This window comes from Pungitius pungitius, chromosome 18, assembly GCF_949316345.1.
Source record: "Pungitius pungitius chromosome 18, fPunPun2.1, whole genome shotgun sequence".
Classification (NCBI taxonomy): domain Eukaryota; kingdom Metazoa; phylum Chordata; class Actinopteri; order Perciformes; family Gasterosteidae; genus Pungitius; species Pungitius pungitius.
This window is the reverse complement of record NC_084917.1, coordinates 13,311,129-13,331,046: the sequence shown is the minus strand read 5'-3', so window position 1 is coordinate 13,331,046 and position 19,918 is coordinate 13,311,129. Positions and strand designations below refer to the sequence as shown.

At 42.5% G+C, this 19,918-nt stretch overlaps 1 protein-coding gene across 1 annotated transcript in view; it reads right to left on the bottom strand.

Annotated features, from left to right (window-relative positions):
- Positions 1-1,296: 1,296 nt before the first annotated feature.
- Positions 1,297-19,918, bottom strand: part of LOC119226801 (leucine-rich repeat transmembrane neuronal protein 4) — an 85,952-nt gene continuing 67,330 nt past the window's right edge. Inside the window, exon 3 of the mRNA XM_037485093.2 lies at positions 1,297-2,262. Within this exon, the coding sequence (XP_037340990.2) occupies positions 1,945-2,262 (318 nt within the window). The 3' untranslated portion in view covers positions 1,297-1,944. The remainder of the gene's footprint in view (positions 2,263-19,918) is intronic.

Here is a 19,918-nt window from a genome sequence, read left to right as displayed (position 1 = left end):
AGCAGGTAGAAAAATATTCATCATTGAAACAAAAAGAACGTTAGAGTGCAGAACCTCTTCACCGCGTTGTCTTGGTAACAGATTCCCACTGGAAAGTGAATAAGGCTCATCTTCATTTCACAAGCAGTTTTGTGTTTAAGAAGAATTAAAATTCATATTTTTTTTCCTTCGTTTTTAAAGACTCACTATTTACACGATAAATAAGTTCTATTTGATTTTGTCCTTTGATTAGTCTCATAGAATTTCTTGACATCATCTTTGAACACCTCAAAAAAAACATGTCTTTTTTTGTTCCAAGACACAAAGACAAAATAACAGAACAAATAAAAAATATCCCTATTTTTTTTTTTTCTCTTGTGGATACCTCTGCTTTCGGGCAGGACATTTTGGCCCCTCGCAATATCATCTGTGGATCAATCGGTTGCGTCATAGGAGGACCAAGCACAGTTCCCACATCTCCAGAGAGTGCGGCTGCTGACATGTGAGAAAGGAGTTGGCGTGCGGCTGGGCTAAAGTTGCAGATGACATTTGACAGGCCATCGTGGCCGTGTCTCATGTCCTCATTAGCTCCACAAGTCAACAGTAGCAGTGGACAAAGGGTTACCGAGTGCAACAGAGTCCAGCACTGCAGGCGCGCTTTCTGTAAAAAAAAAAAAGTTGATGTCAGGCAATATTCCCCTTGTGGTCCATGGGTCCGTACGCGGGTTAAAGAGAAGTCAACGTGCCAGTTCAACATGCCCCCACTAGGCACGGTTGTTTTCTGCTGTGGAGCGAGGGGGGGGGGGGGGGGGGGGGGCGCGCGGTGGGAGCACATGTCCAGAGCCTTGCCAACACAGCAAGACGGTGCTCGCCAAATGGTCCAATGTGATAAAAGTCAGACATTGACGTTTACGATGTTTCAAATGTTTGGGGCAGTGAGAGTGGTTTGACTTTCAGTAACGTGAACTTTTTTTGTAAGAATATGTACAATACTTTGCATTCAAATGTACTTATTTTGCCCCCCCCCTCCCCTCCTCCCAAGGTTGACCTTCTTTAAAGCATAGTGAGTCATTCAGCTGGGATATAATAGTACACAAAGACCTCCCTCTCTGCTGAGAGAAGGGACCCCCTCCATGTTGAAGGAATTCATGAATCACACCATTGCATAACATCTCAAGTGTTGTGTTGCTGTTCAAATTGATGTTGGGAGGACGGGGCAATCATCATAATATATATAAACATTTGTTGTCTGGTGACTCTGCCTAATTGTTAAGAAGAGCCCGGTCCATCTGAAACCAACGGGGGGGTTTGTTTGTGAATGGCCCCGGCAAAAGTAGCTTATATGCATAAAAAAAAAAACATGTTAACATACAAGTAAACTCTTTGGTTTGACATGCACATTAATGGAATTGAGCATGAAGTGCCACAAGAAAAGTAAGACATGTTTCAAGAGAACAACTCATCTTTATGAAATAATGACTCGATATTTTAATATTAATCACAGTAAGAAGCCCCTTCAAATGTCCTACTCCATCTCTTTTTTAATGTTTAACTTTAGTGCCCTCTCGTGATTAAGACCCAGTGTTTATTGCACTGCCCCTTAGACTCCTGACTCGGTGCATGTGGACTGCTGTCAACGGGTTCTCCAAGACCGGATGAGGAAACAAGGAAATGCTTTTTTTCTGTCCTAATCTCGTGTGACCTCCCTTGATGGAGAGTTTTGAAAAAATAAATCAAAATCATCTGCAAAGATGTCTCACCCTCTGCTGTATATTAGTGAGACTGCGTGTTTCAGATGCAGACTCCCTCCAGGCAGAATTAGAAAAATGTTTTGTCCTCCAGTTCACATACTCATGTTCTGAAAACAAGGCCCCACTGAATAACCAGCTCGCCTGCCACCTCCAAACAAAGTCACATCAAATCGAAAGGCCCTTGGCCCGCTTCCAGCAACCGGACCCCGGCCTGCTAGCGTCCGAATTTGAGCGTGCCGGTGCGTTCGGCGGGGGGGAAAGGACCGCTGCTGGGACCCTCAGTCGGCGGTCTGAGGGTGGGCGGGGGAGGAGAGCGAGGCCCTGGCATGGGGGCACCCATGCTGGCAGCGGAGGGCACGGCCGGCAGCGCCACTGTCTGTATGGTGCCCCTATCACACGGCCCCAGGTCCTCCAGGCCCTGTGGGGGTCCCTCGTAGCCCATGTTGAGCCGCAGGGGTTGATGGGCCTGGCAGTAGTCCACGATGGGCTGCTCGTAGCGGTAGAAGGTCAGCGCACCCAGCTGGTGGGGGACCTGTTTAAGACGGGACAGAGAGCAGAGGGGGGAGGCGGGACAGAGGTGGGATGCGATGGACAGGAGAACGTTGGTAGAGGGTACATGAGTAGGATCGTAAAAGAGTGATGGAGTGAGGAGACAAAGGAGGACAGGGGGAGAAAGAAATACGTCAGCTAGGGAAAACCAAATAATACCTTTTTGATACGTAGCGAATTTTTTATTTGATGATTTCAGCATAGTTTTTAACATAATATTCATTCATTTTTTGCATACAGATTCCTTTAGGGGCATTTTATCATGATCATGTTGAACCAACCATCCGAAACAAACTATAAATATAAAAAACAGCCAGCTCTGATTGAACTGATGCTACAACAGCCACAGCTGTTTTCCTTTTCAAATACATATTACACACTTTAAAACGGCGTTTCCGATGCAGTTAATTCGTCACACAACATTTCATTGTGCCTGTGTGACTCCAAGCCTACAGCACAGTGAGTTTGGCAGTTAACTGTTGGCCCTCTGTAATCATCCTCGCATGGTGACCACCTGAGCCCGCAGCTTCCTGCAAATTCCCTTAAAAAACGTGGGCTGCGAAACATCTGCGACAACATGTGAGAACCGTTACACTCCTGCACGCTGACCGAAAAAGGACGATTTGCATGTCAAGACGTGTGCGTGAATGACACACAGACTTTGCTGCATTACGGCCTCGGCGACCTCTTATGGGTTGAAGCGGTTGATAGAAGAGCTGGAGCGAATAAGCCCGCAGCTCTTTCTCCGGTGCCGTGTCACTTGTGTCTCTGCCAGGAGCACTCGTCACATCTGGCTGTGTGTCTGGTCGTGTGTTCCCTCCCAAAAAACCGTAACACCGTGCCAAACAAAAACAGATGAGACTCTCGTGACGCCCTGTCTGCCCGACAGAATCTCAAACTTATTTGCGTAGAAAAAAAAAAAAAAAGAGAGGAGGCCAATTAAGAGATTTCTAACTGGCTGTGATAACAGCAGGGTAAGATGGCAGCTGACCTGGATTAAACGCCGCAGCCTGACAGAGTGACAGATCATCACGGCTGTACACGCAGGCGACAACAAACGCACGACTACAGTTGGAGCTGCAGATACGACACCAAAAAGGAAAACATGAATAACACAACGCCTGACACTTGCGGAGTTGTTGGAGTCAATCAAAGCTGCACTGTCTACCCTGCGCATCTTTGAGGTTTCTTGTTGCACCGCAACTATTGATGGTAACTAGATTTTGAGTAGAAAAAAAACATGTGAAAGTGGATCTAAACTTTTGACTGGTTTAGACTGGTACTTCAAATTAGATCACCCAATTTCCCAAATGTACATATTTTTCTACTCATCCCTATTGGTATCTAGCCGTGTAGAGTTTGTTTCAAAGCGCCAAAGATTCCTCGTTCTGAAAGTCAATGCAGAGGTTCCTCTAACTGCATTTTTTTCTACTTGTCTACTCTAAATGGTCCATGAGGCAAAAAGGTTGGGTACCCCTGCTTTAGGGGGTGGTCACCTTGTGATTGATAGGGTGCTAACATTTGTAACGTTTCGATCCCCTGAACGTGCCTTCTTTAGAATTTACTTCCAATGAACTATCTTGTCCCAGTTCTGGCTCGTAATAGTCAAAAAAACAGAAAGTGAACTCATGATGTGACGGTGACCACCTCCACCATTCATTTACTGCGTACGGCTATCACTGAATCACAATAGTACTTTTCCAAACCATTCCAAATCAACATTCGATAACCTTAAAGTAACATATCCATATGTTAAATAACAAAAATCATCGTGGAGGATGCCTTCCATCTAGCTACCAACGGCAAGAAAATGTCATTTGAAATTTGGTGGACCGCTGGGCTGAGACAAAGCCAATTTGTATGCATTAAGAACAGTACTGTTTTAGATGAAACAAACAAATTATTTGTTGCCTCAAGCTTTTACTGAAACATGCTTAAATGATGCAGTGCTGCATTACAATTCAGCAAAGTTGCAGTAGTGTGTTCTATTTTTTAAACCACTGCTCAGAGCATTCTTGTCTGGTCTGGAGATGATATTCAAGTCAAATGTTCGTCTGTCAGTCCTCTATCCAAGCCTCCTTTTTTCAGCTCCAGAGCCACGGCTTTCCTTCTTTTCATCCCTCAATCCCGCTCAAATGGACTCTGGTTAAACTCTGCAGACTCATTACATTACAGGCACTCAGTGGATAATTCCCCTTTTAGTTTATACCCTTCACCACCACTCCACAACCACAGCTCTGCTCACAGGTCCAACTGGTTATTTGAACAATATCAAGTCCCAACCGTTTTAGCGGGTTCTACCGTATTGTTGGGGTAGAAATCTGGCTCATGGTGGAGAGCGTGATTAAGTCTGTGTTGGGCATTTGTACGTGTGCGACTGAAAAAACATGAAGTGCAAGAGCTGTATGTACCAGTCGCCACATTGAAACTCGCATCGGATGTGGCATGGATATCTGACTTGGCTTGTCGAATGAGGCAAAGCACTCATTAATGTAGGTTTCCTTTCAATGTGTGAACCATCCATTACTGTTTACTCAGATATGAATCATGTCTATCCTTCCCCTTCCACCAACAGCATCTTCTTCCTGCCAGAAAAAGGTTAAGTATCTATACTATATGAATAGGAAAAGGTTAATCTAAACTGTACTACTGCATCGATCATTTCTGATCTCTTTTAACATTAGATGGCAAAAAGAAAAAAAAATGTCTGTTTACATTTGGGCTTAATGCATTCAGAGTGGAGTTTTCCATTGATTTGAGGAGAGAAATGTCCTGCAAAAGCTTGTGTAATTTGTGTTTCCAGTAGTTCTACCTGACTTAACCTCAAATCGAAACTGAATTGAACATTTCAATGATCTCCACTCACACCTGCCTTTGTGCAAACACCTCAAATTATATATTTTTTAACCCCCGCGAGTGCAACCTGAGACCCTTCGGCAGAACCTGCTGGCAGTCACAAGGTCTAAACGCTGCTTCCATGCGAGCGTAAACGACACCGATGCAGACTCGCTCCCTCACTAAATCTGTGGCTTTCAGGCCTGTTTAGCACTGAGCACATAATTTACATATTCAGCCTGGAATGGGCACCGGTTTATATTTCCACTCTGTGAAAATAAAAGTAGGTCTGACGTCGCTTTTACTGGTGCTTGACAAATTGGTTCATCTCCAACTAGGTTGTTATGTCTTTGGGGAAGGATTGCTTTAAATGCTAGCGTCCTCTCTTTGGAATATCCAACTTTACTTAATGTCAGCGTGAAGAGCTGTGCAAGGTGGAGCACAGAGTGTAGTGTATATACATGGTGATTTTCAATCATGAATTTGTGTCTGAAGCACCAGTGTGGAGGCAGATAGGGAGCCTCTCACTTACACCAAGTATGCAACGGAACTACGATGGACATGGGACAGAACTCCATGCGAAACCCCAGCATTCCCATCTGCAGCCATTGTGCGTTAGATAAGCAGCTCATTCCAAGGTAACAAAAAAAAACAATGTTTATTTCAAGTTATTTAACACTAAAGATAATATATTTTATAGTATTTCATTTCTGCAAAAACATCAACCTGAATGCTACACCCACAAGCAGTTATAAGATATGTGAGGAGATTGATATCAATACGGTTGCCCAAAATCTTTCCCAGGTTTGTTTCTCTCACCGCTGGGCACATTTAAGGTATTCTATGCGCAGTGCAGTTGTCATTGTGTGTATGCATTGAAAGGTCACCAACAATAAAAGGTCAAAGTTAAGATGGATTGACCTTTGGACCCAATCTGTGCGAGGGAGCAATGCTGAATTTAGCTCCACATCGAGGTTTCTCGGATCTCCATGGGACGAAAATGCTTTACTCACAAAGCAATTCCGTTGGTGATCATGCGTATCATGTGTGTGGGCGCCTTAGTAGGTGCAAGTGCATCATCCTATGTGCTGCATTGTTTACTGCAGCCTTTAAATGTCAGAAAGACAGATAGGAACTCCACTCCAAATGCTGCACCACTTGAGGATTTCTCTTTTTTTGCTGCCTTGGATCTGTGCCACGTGTACCTGGTTGTGCTGCGGCTGACAATGACTGGCATCCTGCCTCTTTATCTCCGAATGCCTGAACACACTAGAGTGACCTTAGAGCCATTTTGTCCCCCAAGCATTGAAGCAGCCTGCTCAAGGAGATTAACGACCAAGATCAGTGTTTTACGCTGAATCTTTTTCTTAAACTGCCTTTCATCTGAAATGCTTATGTTTCTTTTGATTATTGTATCCTTAAATACCAAACGCGGCGCCTGATTAACCTGAAGTCTGTTAAAAAAAAAAAACCTTGTTAGAGAATTCCTCCATCTGTGGATGTTTCCACGTTACGCAGCTGTCATTTGCGAGGGTAGTCTCTTAAAAAAAAGAGACCCACACCCCATAAATGATTTCCTTCACAGCCCTCCAGCGCCCCTCCGGAGTTGTGTGTCTTTCTTGCCCTCAAGCTTTTATGAGCAACGACGGAGACTCTAACTGTGCCACAGGCAGACCACGTCGACGCCTCCCGGGGCTTCAGGAGCATTACGGTTCAAAAGTCTGCCGCTCTTGATCCTCTCGAGTCACCGCATTGTGGCACGCAGCAGGATGACGGAGGGGAGAGGAAGTGCCACAGACTCCCAGTAAAATGCTAATTTCCTTTGATTGTGAGTCTTTTATGTCGATACGCCTGTGAATCAAGTTTCTTGTTATTGAAGCAATCTTGAGTTTATGTCTGTCTCTAAGGATGTCACACACTATTCCCAAAAATGTATTTTGTCATACATTATTAAAAATAATTGTTTTTAAAGACAGTTTTACATATGCAACATGCTTTTCAGCATGCATATATTTATCTATATTTCAATGCCAACTAATCACCTTGAGGAATCATGTGAAACAAAGTTACTGAAAACAACCGTCTAATTACGCATTCCTTTGTCTCATTTTTCTCCCTCTCGTTTGCTTTGTAAAACGTATAGCGACCTATTACGAATAACTTTTGCCTATCTATATTTAAAGTAGGCTGCGATGCATGTTTGATGTGTCCAGCATCATATTGTTCAAACTGTTTTAATATCACCATATCCCACAGTGCTGTGCTGTTGTACTTGCTGCCACTGGGGTCACATCTCGGCTCCCACTGAGCTCTGGGTTTAGTTTGTCAACAGGCCTTTTCCAAACGGAACAAAATGATTCCCTCTTCCAACACTACTCAGGTCTTTCCCTTTACTTTCATATTGCTTGATGAATAATTATTTGGTATTACATTGCTGTACAGTAAACATAATTTGAACGTAATATCAGAAAGCAATGCTACATGTTTTAATACCATAGATAGAATTGGTAGTAGCAATGGTGTAAGTAGATGGTGGGTGTGTTTGGCGGAAATACTGTAAGGGGTTGTAGAACTGCTGGGAGTGGATTTGGTGGTAGTAATAGTGATGGTGGTATAGGTATAGGCGTTTTAGCAGTAGTGGTGGGTGTATTGGTTATGATAGTGATGGTTTTAGTACTCAAAGTAATGTTAGGGGTGGTGATGGTGATGGTAATAGTACAGTAGTTGTGGTGGTGGAGGTAACAGAAATTCTAGTGGTGGTGGTAGCAGTAATAACGGTTGTGGTAGAAATGGAAGAGGTGGATGAGGTGGCAGTAGGGGTATTAATAGAAGCACTGCTTGTGGTGGTTGTTCAGTAGCTGCGTCAGCAGACCATAGATCAGTGAAACAGGTGACAGAGTGATCCTGAACAGCTGCAGCTTGCAATGTGCCATGTGTGTGTAAATATGTATACACCGATGTCTCTTCCACACCAAATGGTTAATTATGCTTCGTGAAATCATAAACCCACTCTCATAATTCAAGCAACTTTATCACACGTCCCGCTGCCCTGTATGTGTGCGTGCATGAGACTTCCAAAGGTAAGTTGCGGGGTAGTCGGCACAGATGTTGCCAGGCGTGCATCATTGACACAGAGCCCACCAGTCAGGTTTTCAGCAGAGCAGTGGGCACGGACGTGTCTGAGGGGGTGTGAAGCTAAACACCATCCGTTTGTTTTTAGACAGCACATCCCGAGAGGAAGACTTCCCAGCTGCGTGTGCAGGCGAGCACGTCACATTTCTAAAGAGTGCTGCCGTCGCCGACAGTCTGGCTGCATTTGATTCACTCTTCCTCCTCCCCGAACGTCCGACAAAGGCAAGCTAGGGAGTCACTGCGGGTTCTACAGAGACCCTGGGATCAATAATTAACGCCCACTTTCAAATGATCGAATCAAGCGCCCCCAAGTGATCCCATCTAATCCATCCTAAAATCATAACCTGCTCCAATTCACCCAGAAATTGATCGCATGGCGGAGGCCAAAGATGCTCTAACTACTGCTCTATTGTCTCTCAAGACAAGTTTCCGCTGGATTCCAGAGGCCTCCCAGGACATCGCCAGCCACAGAGCCATAAAGGGTCAGTTAACTTGATAGGCAGAATATACAACCTTGACATTCCCCTCGTAGAGCTGTGTGAGAATGAGCCCACATGTCCACATTTTAAACTAATTGATTCTCTAAACAAGCCGTTAGCCTCCCGCTAATTCCTTTAATGACTGGAGGTCCCTTTATGTGCCGTGACTCTTGATTACAGGCCCCTGTACCACACACACACACAAATAACACACACATGGAAACACTAGTAAATGCATGCAGAACTCCACTTAGGAAGCCGCTTTAAAGGGAGAGAAACTGGGGAAAGACATAAAAGTAGAGAGCAAGGACTGAACCCTCCCCCTTCACGCGCCGATGGGTGCTCAGCTTCGGCTCATCACTGCCTCCTCCCACTGTGTGGTACATACAGTAGAGGAGCTTCCGCCAACCTCAGCAAATGGGCCGTGAAATGTTAGTCAACGCTTGACACTTTCCTGAGCCCGGTTTGCAATGACACACACACACTGTTACAAAAGCACGGATGAAGCGCAACACACAATTACCTCACCTAATCAACGTGGGGGCGGACAATGTGTGAAACAACGGGAGAGGCTGAAGTACTCACTTTGGTCAGAACAAACTAAGGCCACAACTGATGATTTTTAGCATTATACCGTTTTTTTTAATTTTTTATTGGTTTACTATGTAAAACTGTCAGGATTTTTTTCACACAATATGTGATTGTATAAATATTTTGCACTTTTAATAACGTGGTCATGAATTGATTATCATAATTTAATATTTCCGGTTGAAACAAGCGGAAGCAAGTGATTTCCTGTCTTATGTCGCCCTGGGTCCACCTCTCAGGCTACATACAAGCTGCCTTGGGTGTTCCTACCTCAAGGCGCTAAATAGTTAAAAACAAAAGTAATTCACCTTCTCTGCATGCACAAAGAAATACACACACTTTTTGTAACAGCAGTTGATAACCACAAGAGTTACAATATTTTATATTTTTGGGTTCATTAGTTACCATCACGCCCATTAAATCTGGGTGGCATAGAGAAAATTATCCCAATAGCAGATACCGTGTTGAGCTAAAACCAGCCGTCCTTTGATTTTTATGGGATCCATATATATGCAAATGAGTAAACTGCAACGGGTCTGCACAGAGAATATTTTGCTCCAGCCTGTCTGGACTTGTACAGCCCCAGAGTCAAGATCACTACAGAACCTTCACACCTTGTACACAACAGTTTTCTAACTCCTCCTTCATAACCATGTTCTATAATTTGTTAAATATTTATACCCTCACATCTTTTTACCTGTTGTTGCCCTTTTTTGTATTAAACTGTGTGTACAGTATGCGAAAAGTAAAGCAGAAAAAAAAAATCCATGTATAGTAAGCATAGTGGGCCAATGCAGGTGATTCTGGTTCTGAATTGCCTACAGCTCCACTTGTAAAATGAATTGGCCCTGAGGACCAATGGCAGATTATCAAGGTGCAATGACGGTTGTGTCAAAGGAGAACAATTTGTAGTTCCAGTTGAATTAATTAAAAGTCCCTAAATGTCTTTGCTGGTCGTGTATCGCCTTATACCCGGCTTTCAGTCGCAGCGGCCCTGGTAGTGTGCTCTGAGTAATGAGCATGACCCAACGAAAACGCTGTAGAGCCAACTTGGCTCAATAGCGGGAGCGTCAGTCTCACTTTAATCAGGGATATTGGGCAGGAGTGTGCCTGGGAAGGCTTTTAAAGACCTGACTAATAAGACAAGTCACAGGGAGTTGGGCAGCAGCCAGAGCCGACACACAGACCTTCTCCCTATCTGCTTACCATCCTGACTCAACGCGGACCCCCTCAACATTCGGTCGCAGATGGCCCTTTTTCTTTTTGGGAACAAAGCTGAATATTTAACAATTCAAAACAAACAGAAAAAGCCCTTCACGTGCTCGACGATTTCCTATCACTCCCGGTGGCTCGTTGCGAATTTTTGAGCCGTTGCGGCACCGTATTCAAAGTCGAGGCGAGGATCAGGAGCGGCCATGGTTCAAAGAAGGCTTGGCTCCCTGAATAAACACGTTTCTGATTTGGAATCACATGTGTGAAATATCTGTTTGTTTTAATCATGCCTTGGCAAGGCGCTTCTCCTCACCCACTCGTCAGCCTCTGGCACACAGCACTGAGGCAGTGATTGAGCAGTTTGTACCTTATTTGATTGGGGAGGAAGATGGAACAAAAGCAGGGGAGACAGGGAGGTACAGGGAGACGCATTGCATGGACGCCTCATACTGTTCTGTTGCGTAACGCATATAATACTCCTTTAAAACATCCTTTGAAAGATTATTGACATGTTTTTGATTAGAATGTCTGTAAAGAAGCTCCAGTAAACTATTTAATCAAAGGCTTGAATTTAACGATAACTTAAAGGATGTGTCTGTAAGGATCTTTAAATATGAATAGAGGTTATGTCCACCAGAATCTTCCCTTGACAATTTAGTGATGATATGATGTCATCACAGCCTGCCGTGTGGGCAGAAGCAGGCAGCGACCTACGGTTCTGCAGTGTGAAGCAAATGCGAATTCTCTTCAAACCTGTATTTTCTCTACTTTCCAGGAGGGGGCAGCTCCTCTGCTTGCGAATAGTTTGATCGTATATAAATGGGCAAATCTTCCTACTTTCCATTGTGACCTCATTCCCCGGTTTCAAGTCTTCTTCAATAAAACATTGATGTTTTTTTGGTAAATTATGTTTCCATTTTAGAGTCAGAAAATAAAGCAGATTGCTTCAAGCTAACTAGAGTTGTATACTGCATCCCTACATTACTCCTCGACCGTTGAAGGTCACTTCCGTTTACCAGTTGCAAAAAGCCAACATGCTCCAACATGGCGACGGTCAAATCGTCCAACTCAAGCTTTCAAAACAAGTCATCATACCAACGGGTACCAATATTTCCACTTGTTACACAGTGCTTTGGAGCCTTGGGACTGCTTCTGGGTTGTGTCCCAAGTCCTGCCTGGTACAGTGAAAGGTTTTTTATCAGTGACCTTTTAAAAATCCAATCCCATAACACACTAAAAGAAAAAGGATCACCCTGCTTTAAAAAAAAGCCCACACTTTGAAGTAGTAAAAAGGTTGCAGTTGGTGTGGTTTCTTTTACTTTACTACGCACACACATATGCATGGAGCAGCCACTAATTTAAATTAAAGCGATAACAACAGCTTATTTGACGGTAATTATGATAGATTGCGGAGTGTTGAATTAATGAGGAGGCGTATGTTTTCATCTGGAAAAAGTAATTAGCCATTGGGCTGAAGTAATCGAGGGAAAATCCAGGTCGCTACAGGCAGTCCCTAAGGGGACAGTTTTGCATACGCTCGAGGCGTAGCAAATCCCCCCGAGACAGCACCTGGTCACTGAGGAACCTTGACCAGACCGTTTCCTAAGGGGGCAGAACATCCCTAGGCTGAATTTCAATTAGAAGTCATGCAAATGGAACTAAACCAGACCAGCGGCCAGGCATTGCAGTCCCTGTGGCAAAAAGCTCATTTGATCATCTTTCTATTGTTTGAAGGAAGTGCGGTCCGGTGCTCGTTTCCCCTCTCTTCATTTAGTTAGGCACAAGAGATTTCATTTTCAAGTTAAGAGCATTGGAAACACTACCAGCTGAGTAATTTTAAAATAATTGAATTACATGCTCTTTATTGTATCTCACCAATATTTTCTAATCCCCATCAATCTCCAGCGTGACCCAGAGGTTTCTACGCATAGTTGCAAGCTGCCGGTTCCATGTTGAGAGCTTTGTGGAGGCAATAAATTCTATTTTTTATCACCGTTGAAAGTCAGAAATTGTAGCATACAGCTTTGTGAAGATAAAGAATAAACAGATGAATTTGGATGTGCATCTTATGTTTACATATGTGTGTTGTATTATAAACTACTGTAATCTAAGGGAAACCAAAGGTTTGTCAATAAAAGTAGACCGATGAGAACAAAACAACTTTACCATGTAGTTCATCTTGTAACACACACAGAGCAAAACATGTTGCCGCGAGCAGCAGAGACGAGCAAACAATGAGTGACAGGGCCGATGGCACCGCAGTAAACCTTGTGAGATGCCTGTTTAGCAAGTGCTAATTAAAACCGCCTGAATCCTCAAATCCCTGATAAATATTTCATCAGGTGGCTCTCAGTGATTGCTGTTGTAATTGAGCAACAGTATTCAAATTGCCTTCAGTAATATTACAGCCGCAACTCCCCAAAATCTCCCACTCACTCTTTGTCTCACAGGTGGCACCAGGAACTCAAAGTTGAATATGTATACAAGTAGGGCACACACACTTGCATACAAATACACACACGGACACTGAGTAACGGCAGGTCACATCAGTCTCACAGACAATCACGCATTGTGCTATTTGCTAATCGGAATCAATGTTACAATTTTCTCAATTCAACGTGTAAACGCTCCCAGGAACAAAAACACGGCATAGATCTGGAACAACATCTGCACAACAACAGTCAGCTTTTTACATAATACCAAATAATAAAAAATGACTTTCCCTGTTCAAACGCATTTATTGTGAAAACATGAACATCATTTACTCCCTGCCTTTCACCCATGGCTGCATGTTGGGATAATTCCATGAACAGATAATAAAGTGTGTATAACAGATGAATGGATATAGGGCTGTCAAACCAATGTACAATAGGGAAATGGGAATAAAAAACTGCTCCTCAGTTGTCAGCGACTGACAGATTTATAGAAACGCGTTTTGAGGGATGATTTGCTAGGACCTGCAAACATTTTTTTAAATATGAAAATGTTGGCACTGCAGGATTTCAAAGCACTCCTGTGGACACACAAGGTCACAGAACTAGGATTGGCTGTACTTTGAACAGCAGTTGGTCCGGTCCCACGCTGTGTTTCCATGCATCGCCAGGCTCCTTGTCACTATTTCTCGCCTACCAACTGTTCTTTTATCTTGTTTTTTCAACTGTTTCCCTCATCTTTACATCATCCTTTTGTTGTTTTGTTGCTTCGCTTAGGACACAAATTTAAGGATTTAGAGATATGGTAAAAAAATTCTATTGCTTTTTTTTTTCTTCTTTTAAACACGCACATCATGTGTTGTGATACTTAAAGCCAATAAATTACAATTTAGCCCACAACAGCAAGTATGAAACAGCCATTTTTTAGCTTTTTCATCTTGATGATAAAAATAAGCAGTTATGACATACATAATATCTCATTTCAACTTCTCCAATCAGCCGCTCCACGTCCATCATGGTGCTTCCAAAGCGAGAGAAAGGGAAGAGATACAAACAGGGCCTCCAACACAAATTCCTCAGCGTTGTTCACATCCAGAAGAACAAGGCGGCCAGGACATGTTGTGTACAAATGGATATTCAAACAGTTTGAACTCAAACATTTTCCTGGAACATTTTTGTACAACTAAAAGAGAAAGACAAGGCACTGTGTCTGAATCTCTTTTGGTAGAGTAAAAGATAAAATATGCGTTTATATACTTGAGTAAATACCCTATCTGATGATTCTTACCAATATGTCTGCTGCGTTCTGCAGTCTGCCAGCTCATTAGTCAGCTGGTCACTGGAGGACAGGCCTGCCGGGCTCGTCTCTGTTTATTTGAGCAGGGAGAATTACATTGTGACGCTGATTTACCTCCAGATGAAACATCCGCAGTGTTGTCAACTTGAAACTAAGAAGTGTGAGGAAATGTGTTCCCTTCATCCATTCTGTTTAGGGGGGGGGGTTTGAAGCTTTTCCAAACCCTCCAAAAACTTCAACCCTTACAACAACATAAAGGTTTAATAAAACAATCGCTCAAGATGTCATTACAACTAAGTAACCACGTTGCTACAACCTAACAAACGTTCATGGAGGGACGAGTCACGCAGGAGAGCCACACTTGTATTCTTGCACGTTCTCCAATAAAATGGAAAGACAACTTGCACGTTCTAACCGGACTGCAAAGATCAGACATCCCCCAACCGTGGGAACGTCGCTCTCAATGGACTAGCAAGGACAGAGGACCTCAGGGATCGCTCTTGTCCTCTATAAAGACGACTATCCGTCTGCAATGGGATCCCAGACAAATCCTCAACAAGTAGACAGACAGAAGAACAACCTCAGTTGTTGTGTACGTGAAACATTCATACTGTACGGAAATGTTATACCGGTATACTGTTAGAACCGGCCAGACCTACTTGATACCCATCTGTAATGCTAAAACTGTCAACCTTCAAACCCTACTGAAACATCAACACACGTTTCATTAAGCGTAGTTGGATGTCCTTGTCAGAACAATTCTGTGTCCCTCACAATGATAGAAAGAATATATATTCCTTTCACTTTTTGTGTTATTGAGGCAAGATAATTGTGTTTTAGGCTCCTTCAGCGGGTTAACTCTACGTTTTGGATAATTATAAGAGTATTTCTGAAAGTCTGACAAAGACAGTCATATTAAATGCTCTTGTTTGTTTTCCTCAGTCTTCACTACCTTTGTAGTTACTACACATGATTAGGTGTACATATGACAGCAGTTTGACTAGAAACAAACATGAAATGTGAGTGTAGTATTTTTTGATTTACCTTCAATATTTCAGAAACAAATGTTAAACCTGACAATAAATGTTACTGAAGAAAATGCAATACCATGAATAATAAAGAGTGTTTTTTTTTTTTTATTAAATTCAACTTGATTAAATAATCGTCTTCATCGAAAATCAAACACATCCAGCCCTATAAAGGGTGAGTTTTGAACAGGATGTGTATGATGTTTGTATGCTCCAGTTTTAATGAGTACTGACACACAAGTTTGTTGTTTCGCATTAATCGGTTGCCAACTGCATCTTCCTGACAAGGCTTGCCACCACGGATTTAACGCTGGTATGGAAAGGCCTCATACCAATGTGAGGCACAGCTTCACGGAGAAAAGTTAGAAAGGTCCAGTCTGTGATGTGAAGACTCCAAAAGAACATATCTGCTACAGAAAATATCATCAACTGGACAGGATGTGTCAGAAACCGCCTGGGGGGGAGACATATCTCTGTATTTGAATCAGCTCCTTATCAAATGCCAGATACTGGCTGCATTTGATGTGTAGCACACTGATATAGATGACATGCGGTCCAACCGACAACGCTGCGAGAGTCTTATCACATCTAATGGCCCAAAAATGCAGAGCATTGTTCCATACGGAGAACAAAAAAAGAAAAGAAGGAGAACGGAATCAAAAGGTTGAGCCCACTTTCTTCAGTCTCAGGGATGCGGAGCGCGGAGCCGTTCCTTCACTTCTTGTGTGTCGGAGTAGACATGAAAGCGGCCTGATGGCTGCGCTCCTTTTTATTGCACCCCTACCAGGGTAATTGCAGTTTCTTCCTTACTTTTAAAGCCCTGTCAGTCTGCCGGGGCTAAATGACAGCCTAGTCGTAACCGAATTACAGAGAGGAGAGGGAGCCAAAGAAGCACCTTCCTCAGACTAAGTGGTCTGATTGCTCGGTCATGTCCTGGCCTTAAGAATGCCGTTTCCACGGCGACACCTCCAGACAGGCATCAAAATGCTCCCACAAGTGTCTCAAATGAGCTTCTGTATTTTGGGAACGATTGAGTATTTGGTGTCACACGTGTCTTGTTCACTTAATATTAACTGCCACAGATTGGCTTTTCTTTTTTTTTCAGTGCCGGCAAGGCTGCGAACTGCATGTTTTTTCAAAATATGTTAGTACACAAGATTGTTAAGATGGTTTTCACTTCCATTTTAGTGTGAATATTTGTTGCGTTTGTGAAATGCCGTTTAATATCACAGAATGTGCTAGCGGAGAGTGGCTGTCATTACTACACTATTCAGGCAAAGCAAGTCGTGTACATGCTCAAATTGATTTTATTTCGTTTTGTTTCTTTTAGTGTGAGAAATCAGATTGTTAACTAAACGAAACTTGAAATAATTGTAGCAGCTGTTTGATCATGATGAAACAACACTCAACATGACTCTTCGTAGTAAATGAGGGACATGGATAATGAGCAAACTCCATAGTAAAGCTATTTGTTGGGTTTTCATGTGGCGGAGCTCCAAATTCGAATAAATGAAGTTATTTACAAAAGTAAAAGTAGACAAGATATGCAAAACCATTAAATGTTACCAGAGGTTTTCAAACGTTTTGTCATAGCTGTGGTCTTGGTTGCGCCTCCATCATATCAGCAGTCAACCACATGACTGCCCCTGTATCCAATATACACACCAGACAACCAGTGAAACATATTGGCAGCCTAACAATAGTCTAACTCAACAGATGTTTGACTCTAGATAATGCTTCCATTGGTTCCAGCAGGTTATGTCTGTCTGCACCTCCTTTTTTCTCTACGTTAACATGTTCATTGCCCCCTTCCAGCTACCATCTAGCAGTCAGATAAGAGAACTGGATTGGAAGGTTTGATCTGCCACCTGCATCCTACGTTGTTCAGACCGTTGTAGCAGTAAAATGGTGATTTGCTTGATTGTTTTATTTCCTTCAAAGACTGTCATGTTTGGAAGGAATGAGTAGTGAGTGGCTTTTTTTTTTAGATGGTTCTTCCAGGTTATCACTGTACATACATTTTTGGTACAATAAAAACCGTCATAATGGGCTGACTAGTTGTGAAATTAAATGACTTTTTAAATGATTTGACACATATCATGATTAAAACTTGAAGGAAATGTAAAACAGCAAAACAAACCAATTGTAAGGAAGAGACATAAAAAAATGTTACACAACAAAATGGACGGACTCAAATTAACACTATTGGAGTTAATTTTAACACTTTTAAAGTGTCCCATGGGGTCCACACTCCACGGTGTCAATGTAACACTTTAAAGTGTTGCCATTTTAACACTGTTAGAGTTAATTTAAATTCTTTTATATACTCAAGCGTTTCTCAACACAGAGTGGTTAGTGAGTTAAATTGACTCTGTGAGATTCAATTTTAACTCTAAGCTGGTGTTTGTATTGTCCCAATATTGTCAGTGTTAAATCAGAACTCAACGCTCAAAGTGTTAACAATTTATCTCGGAATAAGTGTCAAATTAAATCTGCTCAGTGATAAATACAACAAATTTGGCTGATGCTTTTATCAAACGCAACTTATGTTGCATTTTTAACACACAGAGTTTAAATTTAGCCCTGGGATCAATTCAGGGTTAGGTGTATTGCTCAGGGACAGTTTGACATAGAACATGGGTAAGCCAGGGTTCGAACCATTAACCCTGTGGTTCGTGGCGCACCCTCACCGATCCTTGCGCTATATTACGTGGAGTTAAGCCTGATACCAAGAGGTGTGACACTGTATAGTTACATTTCAAACCTATCAAAGAGGTCATTTAACACTACTAAGTGTTGCAAATGAATCTGATCTTCACACTGGATAATAAGTCCAGCTCTTTCGTACAATTGACTCGTTAAGAGTTGAATCACCTTTTTCAGTGTGATTTAAACTCTGCACTTCAACACTTTTGCCGAACACCAAAAAATGTAGTGAAACTTTTGGAGGCCAATGACAACACTAAAGTATGTGCTTACATCCCACCGTAGAACCATAGATAATTTGACTATGATAACTAAACGGTATGATGTTCTTGGAATGCTGCTTAGCAACCTGATAAATGACCAACTGTGTGATGCTGCTTTATTTAAATTTGGTTCATTAACCATATTTAAAAAAGAAATCAACAACAAAACCAAAATACAGTATATTACAAAACAACTCAGCTTTGTGCAGATGGTCATCCTGATTGGTCTCTAATGAAAAACAGCAGTCATTTTTGCCCACTTCCTTAGCAAAACATGTTGAGGGTAAAACTGTCAAGAGGTTACTTTTTAAATATGTCTTTTTCAATCTGGATTTTATGACACAGCATATATTTCACAACAACTTAGAAAGTCCAGCCGAATTCTACGAGACAAAGACAGACACAAGCAATGAAGTCAATTTGAAGTAGATCATTTAGTGAATGGCTTTCTAGTCTTTATCGTAATTGGATTGAAGTGATCCCATTTGCATGACAGCTGGAGAAGTCCTGTGGTCCTGCACGTACACAGAGGCCATGCTATACCTCAGTTAATGGGAGCTTCATTGTGTATGCCCTGAAATAAGGCAATATTTACCTTAAACATACAGGAGTGTTGCTGAATACCCTTTGTGATGTCCAACACTGTCCCTGTTTTTAGTAAACACAGTACAATTGTCTTGCTTTTATGTCCCATTTGAAAGGGTACCTCGAAATGCAAATAGCAATGCGGACAAGCAGATTTGTGTTGGAGGAAACAATTGTTATAAGACACAGTTGAGGCTGGTGATGGTGAGGTGGAAAGAGGGTGAAGGAGGTAGGAGACAGGAATATTGGTAAAGGCAAAAGAAAAAAAAGAGGAGCGAGGTAGGAGATGCAGACGGGGGGGGGGGGGGGGGCTGAGACGAGAGGACACATGAGAATACAGTCATGCGCCTAGTGAGCCGTGGCGCTCATGGCTGGGCTGTGGCACTCATTATTGATGTAGTAGAAAATGTGCGGCGACAGGAAACGAAGCTGCCAGCTGTCCCCCCCATTATGACATTATCTCAGAAGGATGGTCGACAGCGGCAGTGTATCCCATCACCCTAGCACCCCTTTGGCATATCCAGAGCAGAGCTCAGTCCCACAGCGGACGTGCACGCTACACATGTATACACACACGAGCGGAGCGGCAACAACAATAAATGAAAAGGGAAAATCACGTAGACATTCATTCCCAAATACACAAATATAGACTGGCTGAAAAGCAATGCCCTCCAACAGCATCATCAGCGTCCTATCGGGGCCGCCAACCTGACAAGATACTTCATCAGGATTCAGGACAAATTGCAGTGTAATGTGGGATGGGACATGGCGATGATGCCGTTATTAAAACTGTGGGCTGGATTAAAGCAGATGTGGACATGCGGCCCACATCAAATTTTCTGCATTTAATGTGCTTACTCTGTAATGTTCAATGGATATTGACTATGAATTATGTGGTTAGAGGAGTGTAAAAAAAAGGACAAGTGAGCAAGAATAAGCCTGTGAATTGGACCTAAGAAATAAAGGATTGGTTAGCCTAAATGACAAAACAAACATCTACATACTTGTCTTTTTGTGATGTAATGTAAATGTGATGTAATGTCTGTGTCATCATACTTGTTTTTGGTATTCAAGCTCCCTTT